We start from the raw sequence: 16,763 nt of genomic DNA, 5'->3' as shown, positions 1-16,763 counted from the left end.
AATTGACTCCTCCCGCAAATGAAGCAACGTAGTCATTAAAAGTTTCACCAGCTTTATTGGGATATGATCGGCAAAAAACAGTGTCCTAATTTAAGGTGATAATTCAACATATACAAATGCTGTGAGGATAGCTCTTTATTGCCAGGCCCTGGGCTAGGTGCTGGGCAGGACAGGGGTGAGAAGTTTCGCCCAGGCCTCTCTGCCTTCTTTAGTCCCCACATTCCAGTGGGGAAGACGGAGGAGGAGCAGACAGACACCGCCGATCCCCGTCATTCGCGGATTCCATGTCGGAGATTCGCCTACCGGCTGGGATTTATCTGTAACCCCCCTGCGTGGGCAGAGAGGTGAACGGTTCGAGCTCCCTGATATGTCCGTTCTCAGCCAAGGTCGGACAAGGTGACGCCCTGTCCCCTCGCTGCAGCTGTCATAGTGTAGACCAGCATCCTTTTTGCGGTCTTAAATTTAGTGCCTGGATTTCCACTGGTTTTGTGCGTTGTTTTTGGTGATGTCACCGGTCCTGGTACTCAAGTGCTGGCTAGTGTTTCTAAGCACCAGAAACCTGGCGTGCAAGCACCTTACGGAGAAAACGTATGCGTTAGTGAAGCTTTGTTCGGGCGTGAGCTCTAGTCGCGTTGGCCACGAGTTTGAAGTTACTAGAAATGCAGTGTCTTTCGACAGGAATGCCCCTAAAACAAGGTTAGTCATGGGTGAGTTGGCAAACGTGTGACCAGAGGCTCACGGGAACCTGACCCTGTGTTTTCACCAGGAGCAACGGCTTAGTCCTTGCTGATTCAGCGTTCATGGTGACCTGCTGGGACATGCCGATCATGAAAGTGAGAATTGACTATGTAACCAAATAATTGCACAGAATGGTAAGGGCTGTGAGGAAAACGAGGCAGGCGGAGGGCATGGGGGGAGAGCGAGCGAGTAGTAGGGTGATGAGAAGGATGGAAATCGAGGGAGGGCTGTACCAAGTGGAGCCCAGAGGTCCTGCGTCCAGTGCACCGTGCTGTCCACCCTGCTCGCTGTCCATACGGGGCTGCACGGAGAGGAAGTGTGATGAAGATGATGGTGGCCACGGCGGTGCACAGCCCTGCGGCCAGGGACACCCCGGTGTGCAGGGCTGGATCCAGGGACCACCAGCAGTGGGGTCCTGCTCGGGATCGGGGTGGAAGACGGTGTCCTGAGCCTTGCCCGTCTCCTAGGCTCCCCCTATTTGGAATTGGGGGGGTTGGGCTCCAGTCAAGACTTCCAAAGCTTCCTGTCCCACAAACACCCGAAGCACAAGACTCCCGGGGAGGTATGTTACTGTGATGTTCCTGGTGCACGTTCTAACCAGGTTACTGATCAGGAAGGGCTTTTTTCCCGTTTGAAATGCCCAGCAGACAGTGGCAGTTGCTCCCTTTATTCCAGAGATCAGAGGCATCCCAGTCGCAATTTTAATCGTACTCGACAAATAAAACACTGAATATTGTAAAAGAATATTTACGTAGCAGATGGGAAAGATCATGGGGTTTGGAGTCAGGTGGGCCTGGAGAAGGCCCCTATTTCTCTCTGGGGCTCAGTTTCCCCATCTGGAAAGGGGGCTGATAACACGTATCCCCTGTTGGCTGAGAGGACTGACTCAGTGCCTGGAGCCTGCTCCGTGGTCAGACTGCCAGGGTTTGGAGCTTGGTCCTGGGTGAGTGTTTCGACTTCTCCAAAGCCCTGCTGTGCTCACCAACCTCACAGGGTTGTTCGTGAGAATTAGTGAACTCAGGCCCGAGGATGAGGGGGGTGGGTGGGAGTGTGGTCCACGGTGACCCCTCGGGGAGCAGGAGCCGTGGCTTTTACTAAAAACGGTTGTTGAGTGCTCATTGGGATGGTGATAACGGTTAACAGTGAAACGAGGAGAATCACGCGAGTTGGCCGGGATGTGTGCAGACGGAACCCTCGTGCCCTGGGGGTGAAATGGCCCAGCCCCTGTGGAAAATAGTTAGGTGGCTCCTCGGAAGGTTGAACAAAGAATGAACGTGTGACCCAGCGATTCCACTTTGAGGTATTCACCCAAACGAATCGAGCAGCCGTTCAAACAGATACTTGTGCCCAGAGAGGTTCCTGATGGCCGAGATGTGGACAGTGGTGCCCACGAGTTGATGCATGGGTGAACAGCGTGTGGTCTCCCCAGGGAATGGAACATTATTCAGCCACAACAAGAACGAGATTCTGAAACATGCTACGGCATGCATGGGTGAACCTCGAAAACACTTTGCGAGGTGAGAGAGGCCCGTCACAAAGGCCCCGTAGTGTGTGGTTGCATTTGTATGAACAATCCAGAATAGGCAGGTTCATAGCTGGGAGAGAGGGACTGTGGGATGGCTGCCTAGTAGGTACGGGGCTTTCTCTTGGGGTGACGAACGTATTTTGACATTGATAGAGACACCATTGTAAATGTACTAAAAGCCACCGAACTCAGCAGTTTCAAATGGCTAATGTGAGTTTCCCCTCCAGGGTTAGAAAAAGAGCTTTGTTAAAACAGAAAGGTTCCCCGGACGTGGCTGACTGAAGGTCAATCTGGCCAGATCTCCCCGTGGAGAACAAAATCGCAAATGCCTTACAGGGCAGGACCCGGGCAGCTTTACCGGGTCAGAGCCTGAGCTCCCTGCCCCATCCTGTGTCCCCAAATGACTGCCCCACAAAGACCAGGGTCAGTGCATTAGCTTGGTTCCACTTGGAGATGCCCTGGAGCGGGGACAGTGCTCAGCTGGACTGCGGTTTGGCCCGGCGCCAACTTCATTAACGAGGCCTTAAGACTTTTGCCAGTGTTGAATTGCTCTGGCCACTCTGTGTTTTCCATTTGTCCTTCTTCTCTTCCTTTTGAAGTTATCACAGACGAGAAACTGGAAAATTCTTGGGTTTTAGATTTCACCCTTTCAGGGATTGCGTCTACGACGAGTCATACTTGACTTTTGGGGTGGGGGTCAGGAGGCCAGTGTGAAAGGGTTCAGCCTTTCAAGGCCCCTCTGGAGGGGTCTCTCATTCCCGGAGGGGCTTGGAAGGCCCCCGAGAGACATGCAGTGAGGGACACATGCTCTGTCACCAACTCACTGCGTGACCTTGGGTGATGACTCAGCCTCTTAGCTCACCCTCCGTCCCCCCCACTGTAAAGTGGGGACGATGGCAGAATTTTCTTCATAGGGTCCCGTGACCCTATGAAGGGTGAGGTGAGCTAGGGTGGGCAACTGGGCAGGTGAGCTAGGTCTTCCCATAATGTGAAGCGATGCATAGAAAATCCTGAGTAGACTATCTGGCCTGTAGTATGTGCTCAATACACAGTAACTGCTGTTAGTGTCAATAGTCATTGTTCTTGCTCCTGTTGTCTTGTGTGTGTTACCAGTGACTCCAGTCAGACATTTTCAACCAGCATCTAAAAGTTCTGTTTCTTGCCCCAAAGGTATGAGGATCAGAGTAAAAAAACCTCACTTTTCTGTTCCATCCATGACTTCGGTCTAACGTATTCAACCAGCACCTAAGAGTTCTCTTTCTCTCCGTGAAGTTTGGAGGATTAAACTAACAAGTGCTTGGAAGATATTCACACACGCTAACAAGAGGCGCTGATTCTGGAATCACCGTCTCTTCGCCAGCCCTGCCCCTGAAGGGCTCAAGCATTTGCAAATCCGATGCTGGCTCTGAAATTCAGACAAATTTCTAAGCCACACATTTGCCTGTTTATGCAGTTTTAGTGGGAAGGGACAAAGAAGGTAGACACTTGCCCAGACTTTCTGAAATCCTTTTCTCCCTTGAAAACACCTTTTATTTCTCTTAGTCCCTTATCAGAGAATGTCGAGAGGAAAAAAACCCTACACCTTGAAATGTCTTTAATCAATCCTCAGACCTTTCGCGTCTCCATACCTATTCCTTTCTCCCCGCCCCTCGCACGGCTGGAAAGAAAATGGTTTTCCTGGAACGGATGACAAGATAGCAAGGGTTACGATTAATAACCCTCAGGGCACCTTGGTACACGCCTTCCCTATTTAAAATGAAAAATCACCCCGCTCCTTCAGACTTTATTAAAAGGAGGATGAAAAGGGACAGGGGGAGAGTTGATACAATGCAGCCCATCAGTGGGGCTTCTGACGCTCGGCGGAGAGGAGCCGGATTTCCGACAGTGGGGCAGCTGGCAATTTGAATGATGAAATGAGGCTCTTTGCCCCCCCCCACCCCCCTGTGATTTTGAAATGCAGGGATGGAGAGGAGAGGAGGTGATGTGTTGGAGACGGGGATTTGGCGCAGGGGGAAAGCTTGTCTTCCCTGCTTACCTCTCAGCCTGTGGAACAACTTTAGGATGAGGGAACTTGGGGTGACCTGGTGCGTCCTTGAATCCAATGGAGGGGGGAGTGTGTGTGTTTGCATGTGCTAGTGGAGGAACTGTGGGCGTAGGGGGCAGTGGGTCCCAACTTACCTGCAGGTTACTGTCACTGAAGGGACTTCGACCAGGTCCTACCTCTCACCCACAACTTAGAAAATGAATCAGTAGCCCCTGCCTTACTGGGCAGGTGAGCTAAGTCTTGACTCCCCTACCAGGGCCTGGCAGGTGTCCTCCAAATGCTACCTTTTGTGTCACAACCCCCAGGCTGTATTTGTTAAGTGCCGTTGACAGAAGGTTCCGCCTCCCAGGGCTACTCTGACAAAACCCCCCCCCCAACTAGGTGGGGTAACACAGCAGGCTTGTGTTTTCTTACCGTTCTTGGGGCTTGAAGTTTAAGGTCAAGGGGGTCAGTGGGGCCACGCTCTCTCAGAAGGCTCTGGGGGAGAGTCTGTCCCTTGCTCCTCTCCCAGCAGCCCTTGCTGTTCCTCGGAGCTGCATCATGACCTCTGTCTGTCTTTCCGTGGCACTCTTGTCTGTGCGTCCTCTCCTTTTCTTATAAGAACACCAGTCACTGGGTTTCGGGTGCTCCATAATCCAGTGTTGCCACCCCTTAACGTGATTACATCTGCGAAGACCCTCATTGCAAACAGGGCCACCTTCTCTGGTCCTGAGGATTAGGACTTCAGCATGTCTTTTGAGGGGATATAATTCAACCACAGGAAGGGCTCAAAGGTCAGGGACATAGGCACTGAATGCAAGGCACGCAGTGTGTGTGTGTGTGTGTGTGTATGTGTGTGTATGTGTATGTGTGTGTGTGTGTGTGTTTAATCCTCACCAGCATCATGGGCTGGAGGCGGCCGGACTCTCACTTGACATTAGTATTCATGCAACGATGGTGGTGCGTCTGAGACTTCGCTAATTGCTCGACCTGCGTGGTTTTATTTAATCTCCAGCACAAATCTAGGGGAAAGCTCTGATGTTCTCCCATTTTACAGATGAGGAAATGGAGTCCCAGAGAGGAAAAGCCGGGGCAGGTTTGTGTTGCAGAGCTCAGGGTGTTCTGTGGGTATAAAAACTCCTACTGCCCCACGTGGTGTCAGCTGCAGGCACAGGCCTTTAGCACAAGTGCACACTCTTCGAGTGGGGGGCGGGGCCGTGCTGCCGCACTCTTGAGAATCACGAGGGTAGCTGACATGTATGGGGCACCGACTGTATGCCAGACACTGCGCTCAGCACATCGTTTGAGTTATTGCATCTGATCCTTGTATTCCCCAGAGGTAGGTCCTTTTCCTGCCCCGTTTCACGGGTGATAAAGCGAAGGCTCAGAGAGGTTAGCCGTGTGCTCAGGGTCACACAGCAGGGAAGTGGAAGAGCCAGAAGCAGGGCGAAGTCATCTGACTCCATGCTGGTTCTTCTAGCCAGGGGTCAGTGGTCTTCAGTAAATGCTCTCTGTCACAGACCCCTACGCCCTGGCTGTCGAGGTAGCCCAGGCCCTGGGTTTGATTCCTGGCTGTCAGTTCTCATCCTGGGCACGATTTCAACTGTGCACATCCGTTTCCTCACCTACCAAAGCAGAGACCAAAATGGCGTTTTGCACGCAGGGTTCCTTAATAAAAATTAAGTAAGATGTAAAACAGCCCCAATACAAAAAAGTGAAGAAAGCAGATGACAAACTATTAAATAAGGTCTTATGGTATTTCTTGAAAAAAAAAGTGCAGAAGACCACCACAGCCAAATGGTGACTGGAGCCATGGCTGTGGGACAACATTGCCTTTTTCTTCTTTGAACTTTTTAATTGTCCTCTAATGACTAGGTAATAACCAATGGAGTTGTTGTAGCTGAAAAAGGGGCAGGGACTCAGGGTTCAGGGAAGCGCTTTGCAAACCATCAGGAGCCTCGTAGATGAGCTCCTTACGGTCGGTAGTAATTGCCGTCGTCACTGCCGGTTGGCGAGGAGTTGGGATTCACGTCTCCGAATCTCCTTCCTTGGCCCATGATGGGATCGCCTTCGGCCAGGTCCCACTGTTTTTTCCTCCAGGGACCCCCTGGTGACTCCTCTCCGTCTTTGCTGTTGCCTCCCAAGTTGGGGCCAGCGTTGTCTCTCACCTGGAGCCCGGAGCTGTCATGGCCCAAGCAGCGGCCCAAGTAATCTCTGAGTGGTCAACTTCAGACCAAAACCCTCGATGGGTTGAACTTAGTATCAAAAATTTCATGTTGCACCTTGGCCTATGGGTCTGGAGCCTCCGTCCCATCGTCAGTCACCTTTGGGAAGGCGCCCGGAGAGGGGACCCGGAAGGTGCCCGCCCTGGCTTAGCTGGGTGGGTGTGGAGCCTGTGCTTTTGGCATTGTCGGTCCCCCCTGCTCTCCCTCCTCTCAGCACGGGCTTTGGAGAGGGGCAGCTTGCGGGGCAGCTTGCGAGCCGGCACCTGGAGCCCAGGTTCGCCCCTGGAGCCCGAGTTTGCATCTGCCCTCTCCAACCGCTAGGGAGCGAAGGAACGCTAGTGCGTGGTTGGGTGTAGTTTTACTTGGTGATTTAGCTTTTGTCAGGCCTGAAAACCTCTTATTCGTGACAGGGGGGACTTTTCTCCTGTCTTCATTTTTACCCCTGGTACATTGTCGTAGGACTGAAAGAAAATGCCGGCCCCATCTCTAGGCTTTTGCCCTTATCATCCTCCTTGCTTCCCCCCACTGCTGCCGTAATCTCACCTCGGTGGTGACCCCTTTCTTGTCATCAGAGATCACATCTATCTATCATCTGTCTCTATTTATCTATTTAATTGTTCTATTTCAGTTGTCCCAATTTTCCCGTTACACTCCCCTCCCACAGACAAGCCCCAGACTATTGTCCACATCCGTGGGTCATTCACACATGTTCCTTGACTGGTTCCTTCCCCTTCTTTCCCTCGTTACCCCCTCCCTCCTCTCTGGTCGCTGTCAGTCTGTTCCTTGTTTCCATGCCTCTGGTTCTGTTTTGACTGTTTGTTTATTTTTGTTCATTAGATTCCTCTTATAGGTGAGGTCATATGGTATTTGTCTTTCGCCTCCTGTCTTATTTCACTGAGCATAATGCTGTCCAGTTCCATCCATGCTCTCGTGAAAGGTAGAGGCCCTTCTTTCTTTCTTTCTTTCTTTCTTTCTGCTGTGCAGTATTCCGTTGTGTAAATGCACCACAGTTGTTGGATCCACTCATTTGCTCACTCACTTTCTTAGGAGGCTGATCACTCTGCCTAAAGGAAGCCCTCCCCCTCCCCACACGCTTTCATTCTTAAGTTGAAATCTTTATTGAGCTATTGTGGGTTCACCCGCAGTTGTGATAAATAACACAGAAAGATGCTGTCATAGGTTGCCGTGACAAATGCCATAGGCTGGGTGACTTAACCAACAGGCACTTATTTCTCTCAGTTCTGGAGGCAGACATCCAAGGTCAAGGTGCCGAAAGGTTTGGTCCTTGTTGAAGGCCCAAGTTCTGCCTTTCGGAGAAGCTACTGTCTTAGACTCCCACAGCCTTTCCCCAGAGCTCTTGNTAAATAACACAGAAAGATGCTGTCATAGTCAGGTTGCGGTGACAAAAGCCATAGGCTGGGTGACTTAACCAACAGGCACTTATTTCTCTCAGTTCTGGAGGCAGACATCCAAGGTCAAGGTGCCGAAAGGTTTGGTCCTTGTTGAAGGCCCAAGTTCTGCCTTTCGGAGAAGCTACTGTCTTAGACTCCCACAGCCTTTCCCCAGAGCTCTTGTCTCTTCCTCTCCTGATAAAGACACTCCGCCCTCCTGACCACACCCAGACCTGGTTTCCTCCCCAAGCCCCACCTCCACACACGGTCACCTTGGGGTTAGGGCTTCCGAGTCTGGATTCTGGGGAGACACAGACACTCAGCCCATAACAGAGCCCGTATTCATTTTGTTGTTTCTTTCTTTTTTTTCTTTAGTTTCTCCCCTTGGTAACTTGGGGCAAAGCTAGAACACAACGGCGCAACCAGAATGTTAATACAGCTACCGCCCTCCAATCTTGTTCCGATTTCCCCAGTCTTACCCTGAATTCCTGTGTGTTCTGTGCAATTTTATCGCCTGGGTGGGTGCAGCACCCACCACCACGGGGAAGACACTGGGCATTCCGATGCTATAAACGTCCCTTGTGTTGTCCTTCTGTGGCCCCACCCCCTCATGCCTGTGTCCTTCATCCCTAACCCCTGATGGCTATCAGTCCATCCTCCACTTCTAAAATACTGTCATTTCAAAAATGGTGTATAAAAGTAGTCACACAGAATGGAGCATTTGGGGGCTGGGTTTTTTTTGTTTTTTTTTGCTGAGCATATTTCTCGGGAGAGTCACCAGTTGCGTGTGTCAGGAGTTCATCCCAGGTTTCTGCAGCCGAGTTGCCTCACGATTTGGTTGCTCGTTCGCTGTTGTCGATCCTCATGGGATCACATTGTCCTGTTTGCTTCTGTTGTGAACCTAACAACCAGCTGAAACCCTTTCACGGTGTGTTTTCTGGTGTATCATGTCTCTCTGTCCGCAGCACGGAAGCTTGGGGACCGGGGCCTGGCCTTCTCCGAGCACGACACCTGGCACACTCAGAAAGTGTGTGCCGGATGCACACCTGGTTGATGTACAGCATCTATCAGTGATGGAACAGTGGTCAGGAGTAACCGGGGGCGAACTTGACTTTGCAGAATTTGTGTATCTCACAAGGGGGTTAGATATTAGCATGACTATGTCCGGGAAAGGTTATCCTGGAAAATATCTTCCTTTAAGTCACCTTGAAAGTATTGAAATTAGAACCCCAGGAAGCTTAAAAGACTAGAATTAACTTTGCTTTCCTAGAGATTTGGGTTTGGGCTCCCCAACCCTGAGGCAGCAGGGGGCAAGGCTGCCGAATGGAACACACAGTGAGAAGGCCAGCAAAGCGGTTTCCTTCTCTCTTTGGGTGGGGGGGGAGAAGTGGTAGAATTTATATCCATGTGCATTCTGTGGAATGTGCATAGGCCGTCATGTGTGTAGTGTGTATAGAATGTGATGTACATATGTGCATATGTATGTGCCTGCACGCGTTGTAACGCTCCTGGCTTTCTCACGGCTCCTCCGTGTCTCTCTGCTCCTTTGTTCCAATGCAGGTGGCAACCTTTCCAAACAAGACTGGACCATCCAGTGGCCCACCACGGAGACGGGGAAGGAGAACAACCCAGCGTGCGCGCCGGAGCCCACCCCGTGGATCCGCACTCACCTCTCCCAGAGCCCCAGGGTCCAGTCCAAGTGCCCGCAGCATTACTGTCACGCCAGCCCCACCCCTGGGGCCCCTATGTACACCCACGTGGACCGGCTCACCGTGGACCCCTACCCGGGCCTGTGCCCGCCGCCACCCCTGGAGTCGGGCCACCGTTCCCTGCCCCCGTCGCCCCGGCAGCGGCATGCCGTCCGCACCCCGCCGCGCACCCCCAATATTGTCACTACCGTGACCCCGCCAGGCACGCCGCCCGTGAGAAAGAAGAACAAGATGAAGCCCCCGGGGACCCCGCCGCCCTCTTCCCGAAAGCTGATCCACTTGATCCCGGGTTTCACAACCCTGCATCGGAGCAAGTCCCACGAATTCCAGCTGGGTCACCGTGTAGACGAGGCGCACACACCCAAGTGAGTACACGGGGCAGGGGGTGGGGTGTCCCTGGGGCAGCTGAGCCTGGGGCCGTGAGGGGCTGCCCACCTCCAAGGCCCCAGGACCCTCTCGGCTCAGGGAAACCTGAGTCCACTTGTGTTTCCTTCCCCAAGCTGAGTGAAAGGTTTGTGAGAAAATGAAGAGCATGGAATTTTCCAGAAATGACCCTTCTTACCATTCTTAACTACAGTTTGTAAGGGTCTGCAAATTATAGTCTGGGGGCTGAACCTGAATTTGTCGCCACACAGCCAGGTTCATTTTTCACGCATAGCCTGTGGCTGTTTCCCTGCCGTGATGGCGGAGTTGGGTTTGGCCGCCAAAGCCGAAATCTGCCGCCTTCTGCAGGGTCTGCCTTAGCGCTGCCCCTCGACGCAGGGGGTGAGCCACACAGGCTACCTGACATCTTCCAGTGGCCACATTCACAAGAGTCAAAAGAAACAGGTGATAGGCATTTCCGTAACATCATATCAACATACTGTTACACATAGAAGCCACGTAGTGTTATTACAGGGGTCGTTTGCAGTCCGTTTCCCTATTAAATGTTTGAGTGCTAGTGTGTCCCTTACACTTGCAGCTCACCTCAGTTTGGACTGCTCGCATTTCCAGGGTGGGAGGGCTGCGTGGCCGAGGGGCCACTGTCCTGGACAGCTCTGGACCAGCCCTGTGCACGGGATGCGCTCAGCGTGATAACTAAGATGCATGCCCTGGCCTGCTGGGTCTCGGTGGCTCGGGGAGCTGAGATGCGGACTTTCAGAGCCGAGGACGTCGTATGGGAGTTCAGGGTGGGGAAAGTCCCGAAAGGGGGTGCAGTGTGTGGCTGGCTCTGGTGGGAGCGGGTCTTGCCAGCCGAGGGTGGGTGACATGGTATCTGTGGCTGGGTGCTGGCTAGTGGGAGGGACAGGACAGGCCTCTGCTGGGCCCCTCAGAGGCTGAGGATGGCCTGGGCCCCTCGAATTCTTTTGGGGGTCTCAGCATATAAAAAAATGGAAGCAATGCTAAACAGAGTTACAGAAGTGGGTGGCTTGTTTCAAATACTCACATTGAACAAGATTGCGGTGTAAGTCTCAGATAAAACAACTATATTTAATCTCATTAGGAGATACAGTAAGGAGTCGCCCCGCCCTCCTCTCCTGCTGGGAGCTGCCACTGTGATGTATGGGAACAGTGGGGAGTGTGTCCTTGTGTTTCCAGTGTGTCGGTGGAGGGGGGTACCCACTGAGGGCTGAGGCTGGCCAGACACCCCACCGGCATCCTGGGGTGAGCCAGAGGCGGGCAGGGCTGCACCAGGCACTTCTTCTGGGGTCTTCAGGGGCTGCTCCGCCTTGCCCTCACCTCCAAGTGACAGTTCAGGTACAAGGTGATGAGATTCACACTAAGCAGGTGTGGGAATCATCCTGGCTTAGGAGACAGTGAGTCTTATCGCAGCTCCATCAGTGAAGCTGCCAGGGTCCCTTCAGGGGTCATGTCCAGTTGTAACAAGGGTCCCCAAGGCTGTGGACCCCTCATCTGGTATTCCAGGTTCACACCGAGACCCCCGGTCCCCATGCAGTCCACCCTCCAGGGGCAGTTCCCCCACGAGCAGTGTGGTGCACTGACATCATTTCCCCTTTGGGGGACGTGCAGAGAATCAGAGCCAGGAAGTCAGGCCAAGGTCACATTCCCGTTTGCAGGAGGTGAAGAGATCATGGTCACCCTCCTCCTCCACAGCTTCTCTTTAAAAGTCTTGTTACGTGGACTCGTCCCCTGTTCACACTGAATTCTGTCTTATTTTGAATTAGTGAGGTCTTTAACAAGTCCTTTTATAACTTATAAATAATATAGGATATATAATATATAATTCTTTCTACTGTAATGCTTATCAGTTTTTTTAAAATTAAATATTGGCATTACTTTGCATAAGGAAGTTCTGTTCGCAGCTCCATTCAGCACAGGCCAGCGCTTCCCATCCAAAATTCCAGTCTCCCTTTCCGTCAAGCCGCTGAATCGTCCAGTCCTGGGATGAGTCGAGTGAGACTCCTTTAAAATAGGTTGGCTTTCTGCATAGCAGAGGGACCTGCCCTAGACACTTTGAAAACACCACTGATGAGTCATTTATTATCACATTCCCCCTGACACAGCAGCCCTGAACTTCGACAGTGGACGATGATTAGCTCAACTGTGGGCTTATTGTGATCGTGAGTCATTGTGGTGGGCTGGCTGTGAACAGGGTGGCAGGACATTTTCTTGGAGGTGCCTTGTGGTTTTCAGGGAGCCCTGGAAGATGCTAGTCCGGTGAGGTTTGCCCCAGTGGCGTGGGGAGCCGTCTTGCTCACCCAGGGCCTGCCTCTGTCGTTATCTCCTTTGAAGGAGTCGGGAGTTTTCTGGGAGCCAAAACGAGTCCCCTCTTCGCTGCCAGCCAGCTTTGTGACTGGAAGCAAGTCATGCTGGATGTCACCACAGCTTTGGTGACAGGTGCTGGGCACACCAAGGTCCTACCTTCAGCACCTGTCTCTGTGCTGGGGGCTTTCTTTGGCCAGCAGAGCGTGTTTGGCCTCAGTGTGGGGCAGGCTGGAAATGCCGGGGAGTGCATGCCGCCAGGATGGAGCCTCAGCCGGGGAGGGACAGGCGGTAGGGCATCAGTGTGCCCTCAGGGGGGCCCCTCTGCCCTGTGCTCTGCACGCTCTCATGGAGGGTCCTCGTCAGGGCCGAGCCCCGTTGCCCACGGCAATCCTGTCCCTCCCGTAACACCTTCCTTATGGGCTTTCCTTCCTTCCCTGCCTCAGTTCTCCCCTTTGTTATACTTCCCAGGACCACCTCCCAAATATACTGCTTGCACCCCAAAACCTCTGTCAGGGTCTGATGTGGGGGGAACTCAGATGAAGACAGGAATGAAGGTAATCATTGATACGATTACGTTAAGCTCTGTACACAAGCTGCGTGGACACACTGCTGCTAAATGAAAATGTTTATTGAATATTATACTAATCCAAATAATAGCTGTCAATCATTGTGTTGTTCTGCTTGTTGTGGGCTGGCACTTCGCAGGGTTTATTTTATTTAACCCTCCAAAATCCCACTTTATAGGCAAGGCAGTTGTTGGCTTGTCTAAACTCCTCCAGACTCATTAAGTACCACAGCTGGGGGGGGTCTTTGTTTTCCAAAGTCCGTGGTGGCCTTGAGCGATGGCCTGGGCTTGGCTTGCATCCTGGGTAGAACGTGAATTCCACGGACATTTCCTGGCTCCCTACCATGGACCAGGCACTAGGGCACAGAAATGAGTTTTTAGAGGCAAATCCCCTACTCTGTGTCAGATGTGCTGGAGCAGAGAAAGATGTGGTGTTTGCAGGTTTGGTCCCTTGCCATTTCTGAATAAACAAGGGAATGTGTTTTTTCCCCCCCGAAGAGAAGGGAGCAGGGTCAAGGAAAGTGGAAGTGATAAGTGACACTGGGTGGCATTTGAATGGGCTCCTGTGGGATGTGTTTGAGGTGGCAGGACATAGAGGGCGAGGAGAAATTTCAGTACCCATTCTGACCCAATTCGAATGACCAGAGGCAGGTGTGGCCTGTCTGATGCAGGTAAGGCTGGCCATTCCTCTCCAGTTCCCATGGTGGGCCCTCGTCACAGGCTCTAGTGAGACTTCAGAGGCCTTCTCAACACAGCGCTCTGGGAAGGCCACCATCAGTCAGTCTCACTGGAACGTGGGCTGAATCTGATTTCTGTCCCTTCGCAAAGTCCTTCCTTCTGTGGAGAAGAGCCAGTGAGTCTGCTGGTGGTGGTGTTGTGACTTAGAATGTGAAACGAAGGTGGGTCAGAAAAAGTGGGGTGAGGGTGGAGAGTATCACCCTTAAGCTGTTACATATATTTCCTAGCTACTGCCCTGGGGCGCCCCGAGGTTCTCTGGTGCTGTGATCGTCTCGAAGATGCGCTTTCCCCGAGGCATCCAGGTCTTGCGGGTCTGTCGTTTATGCCCGTCAAGGGCTGCTTAACCGCAAGTGAAACGAGACGTTCTGCACGGCGCTGGGATCTCAGCTGCGCGATTACCGTTATTGTTATTGCCGCCGTAAAAGGAAGAACATTAGAATCAGGCTCAGGATTGAGGGGCCTTGCGTCCAGGAGGCTGCAGGGCGTCTGGGGGGCGGTCTTCTGGGGGATCTCCTTCCTTGAGTAGAATTTATGGCCCCCTTTTCTCTCTCTTTGTGGCCATCAAGTTGAGTTGCTGTGTCTGCCCCTCCCCGCTGGTCCACGGGCAGGCGCCAGCCTTCTGGGGGGTAATGTCACTTGGCTGCCAAATTAAGTGCCTGAAATCCAGTCTCTCTAGAGGGTGGTGCCATTTCTGGAAAAGACTAAGAGAAGGCCCTGTTCTCTATCTTGATTTTTGACTGACTTGATAGGATTTGAAAGGAGCCTTTTAGCGTGATAAATGGGGAGATAGAAATGTTCCTTCCAGGGCCAACTTCTCCACTGGGCACTGGCTGCTGGACGGCAACTTGAGTCATGGAGGGCAGCTGCCCAGCACTTTGATTTAAGATAATGGGACCAGGATGTCAGTGTGATATCAGCATGGAGTGGAGCCGTCACATGGAAACCGGCAGTAAGGGAGGCCTTGGGAAGCCAAGACAGAGGACAGGAACAAGGCTGGGGACAGCTGAGACCGCCCCCCCCCCAAAGCTTCCAGAAACAGGAGGCCACAATGGGGAAGCCATTCCAGGCCCAGTGTGTGGCCTCAGAGTGCCAGACGTCTTGGTAGTCACAAAAATGTGGTGATTGTCCTTCAATAGGGGCATTTCTCGGTTCCCTGCTGGGTCAGGGGCCAATCCTGGGCCCACCCCAGAGAGAAATCAGGCTCTGCCTGGCACGCTGCACCACACATCACGCCAGACGGAAGGGTTTGATGACTGAGCTTTACTCATTCATTCATCCATTCATTCATCATACATCTTTACCTACCTGGGCCTACGTCCCACAGGGATTCTCTGGTGACCAACTGACCTGCTTTCCGGGAGCTTACAACCGAGGAGGAAAGCCTGCTGAGGCAGGAGACTGGAACAGTAACGAGTGCCAAGCAGGGGGAAGAGGGACGTGGGGTCTGCTTTGGAGGTGTCAGTAGGATTGAGAGTGCCAGGCCTGAGTCGGGGTAGTCCCGGCCCCAGCTGCTAGTGAAACTTCCCTCTCTTTCCCCTGCGTCTGGCCGGGGAGCCGTCACTTTGCCAGGACACCCTTTGAGGCTCCTTTGTTCGTCGGACAGGCCAGTTCTCAGGCCTTCCCTGTCCTCTCGGTCCATCCCAGAGTCCCCGGTGGCCGTGCAGACTCCCAACCGGGTCACCAACAGCCTGGATGGGTTGCACTCTGGCTAGTGGTTGTATTGGGCTCTCTGGCACGGCAGCAAAACATTCGCGCCTTTGTTCATTCATTCTGCAAACTTATTTTTCCAGTGCTTTTGATGTGCAGGGTCTGTGTGAGAAGCTTGGAGTGCAGAGTTGCCAAAAAAACAGCCTTCTCAAGGAGTCCAGGGTTTGGAAGAGAAAAGACTGAAAACATCAATGGAAAACTCAGTGGGGAAAGGCCTGGAATAGAGAAAGTAAGACCGGGGCTGAGGGAAGCCCCCCTGAGGATCACCTAAAACATTGAGGAAATCAGGGACAGCTTCCTGGAGGAAGCATCCTCAAGACAGGGGTCAGAAAACGTTTCCCGTTAGAAGCTAGGGAGTAACTACACTGGGCTGTGCCATCCTGTGGTCTCTCTTACAGGCACCCAACCCCAAAGTGAAACCAGCCCTTGGCGATATGCGAATGAACAGGCCTGGTGATCTCCCAGTAGATCTGTTTATAAACACCAGTGCTGGGCCCATTGGGCCTTTGGGCTGTAGTGCGCCACGCCTGACCTAAGATGAGACCATACGAGTGAGTGGGAGTTGGCCAGGTGAAAAGAAAGGGAGGAGAGTACAGGCAGGGGGACAGCAGCCGGCTGGGAACCTGTGTGTGTGGCAGGGTGTGGGCTGAGGACGAGGAGGAACTGCGGGGCCGTGTGGAGTTCATCTCGTGGTCGGTCAGTGGGGCCCCTCTGGAAGGGCCCTCTCTGCATGGACGGGCATGACTTGACCTGTGTCATCGTAGCTGAGATGAGTTTTGGCCTCGAGGCCTCAGTCCAGGTGCTCGGAGCCCTTTGTTCTTGCTTTCTATTAATTAATTCTTCCAAGTAGGCAGTGTTGCCTTCCAGGACACAGGCGACCGTGGCTCTGGTGACCCAGCTGAGCAGAGAAGTCCATGGGAGGTCTGCCATCTGCTCCCGATGGCTGGTGGCCCTGCGTGGTGCTGCTCGCTTCCCTGCGTACGTCACCTCCGGTGGCCTCCTGGCCTACAGCGCGCCCCCCGCTGCCCCCGCTGGGCCCTAAAATGAAGGTGGCTGGGGGCTGTCTGGTTGCTGTCAATCAGCTCTCCTCCTCCCGCTCCCCTTAGGCTGGAGGTATTTATTAACTTGAATTGACGGAGGAAGAATAAAAATATTAACAACTCTCTAGGCCTTGAGCTGGGGCCCCTTTCCACCGTGTTGGGCTCCCAGAAGCTGTAAGGGAGCTTGCAGGCGGGGTTAATTTTCTGGAGTGGGGCTTCATGATTTTCCCGAAGCTGGCCCTTCCTTCCAGCCCTGGTCATGTCTTAGGGTCATGATTCGTACATGGGACGGATGGCCTTTCTGTGTCCGTCAGCTGAACTGGGCTCAGGTAGAGAAGACACCTCCCCACCAACCTGGACTTTAACCTCTGACTCTGGGTGGGGCGCACCTGGGGG

At 52.9% G+C, this 16,763-nt stretch overlaps 1 protein-coding gene across 1 annotated transcript in view; it reads left to right on the top strand.

Annotated features, from left to right (window-relative positions):
* The window catches only part of LOC118991337 (kinase suppressor of Ras 2-like), a 218,727-nt gene that overhangs the window by 106,936 nt on the left and 95,028 nt on the right, over positions 1 to 16,763 (top strand). The window contains exon 4 of the mRNA XM_037052604.1: positions 9,463 to 9,976. Within this exon, the coding sequence (XP_036908499.1) occupies positions 9,463 to 9,976 (514 nt within the window). The remainder of the gene's footprint in view (positions 1 to 9,462; positions 9,977 to 16,763) is intronic.

The sequence above is a fragment of the Sturnira hondurensis genome, unplaced genomic scaffold, assembly GCF_014824575.4.
Source record: "Sturnira hondurensis isolate 20B ecotype Veracruz unplaced genomic scaffold, ASM1482457v3 Scaffold0007406, whole genome shotgun sequence".
NCBI lineage: Eukaryota > Metazoa > Chordata > Mammalia > Chiroptera > Phyllostomidae > Sturnira > Sturnira hondurensis.
The sequence above is the reverse complement of the archived record's forward strand: the minus strand, read 5'-3'. Positions and strand labels throughout refer to the sequence as shown.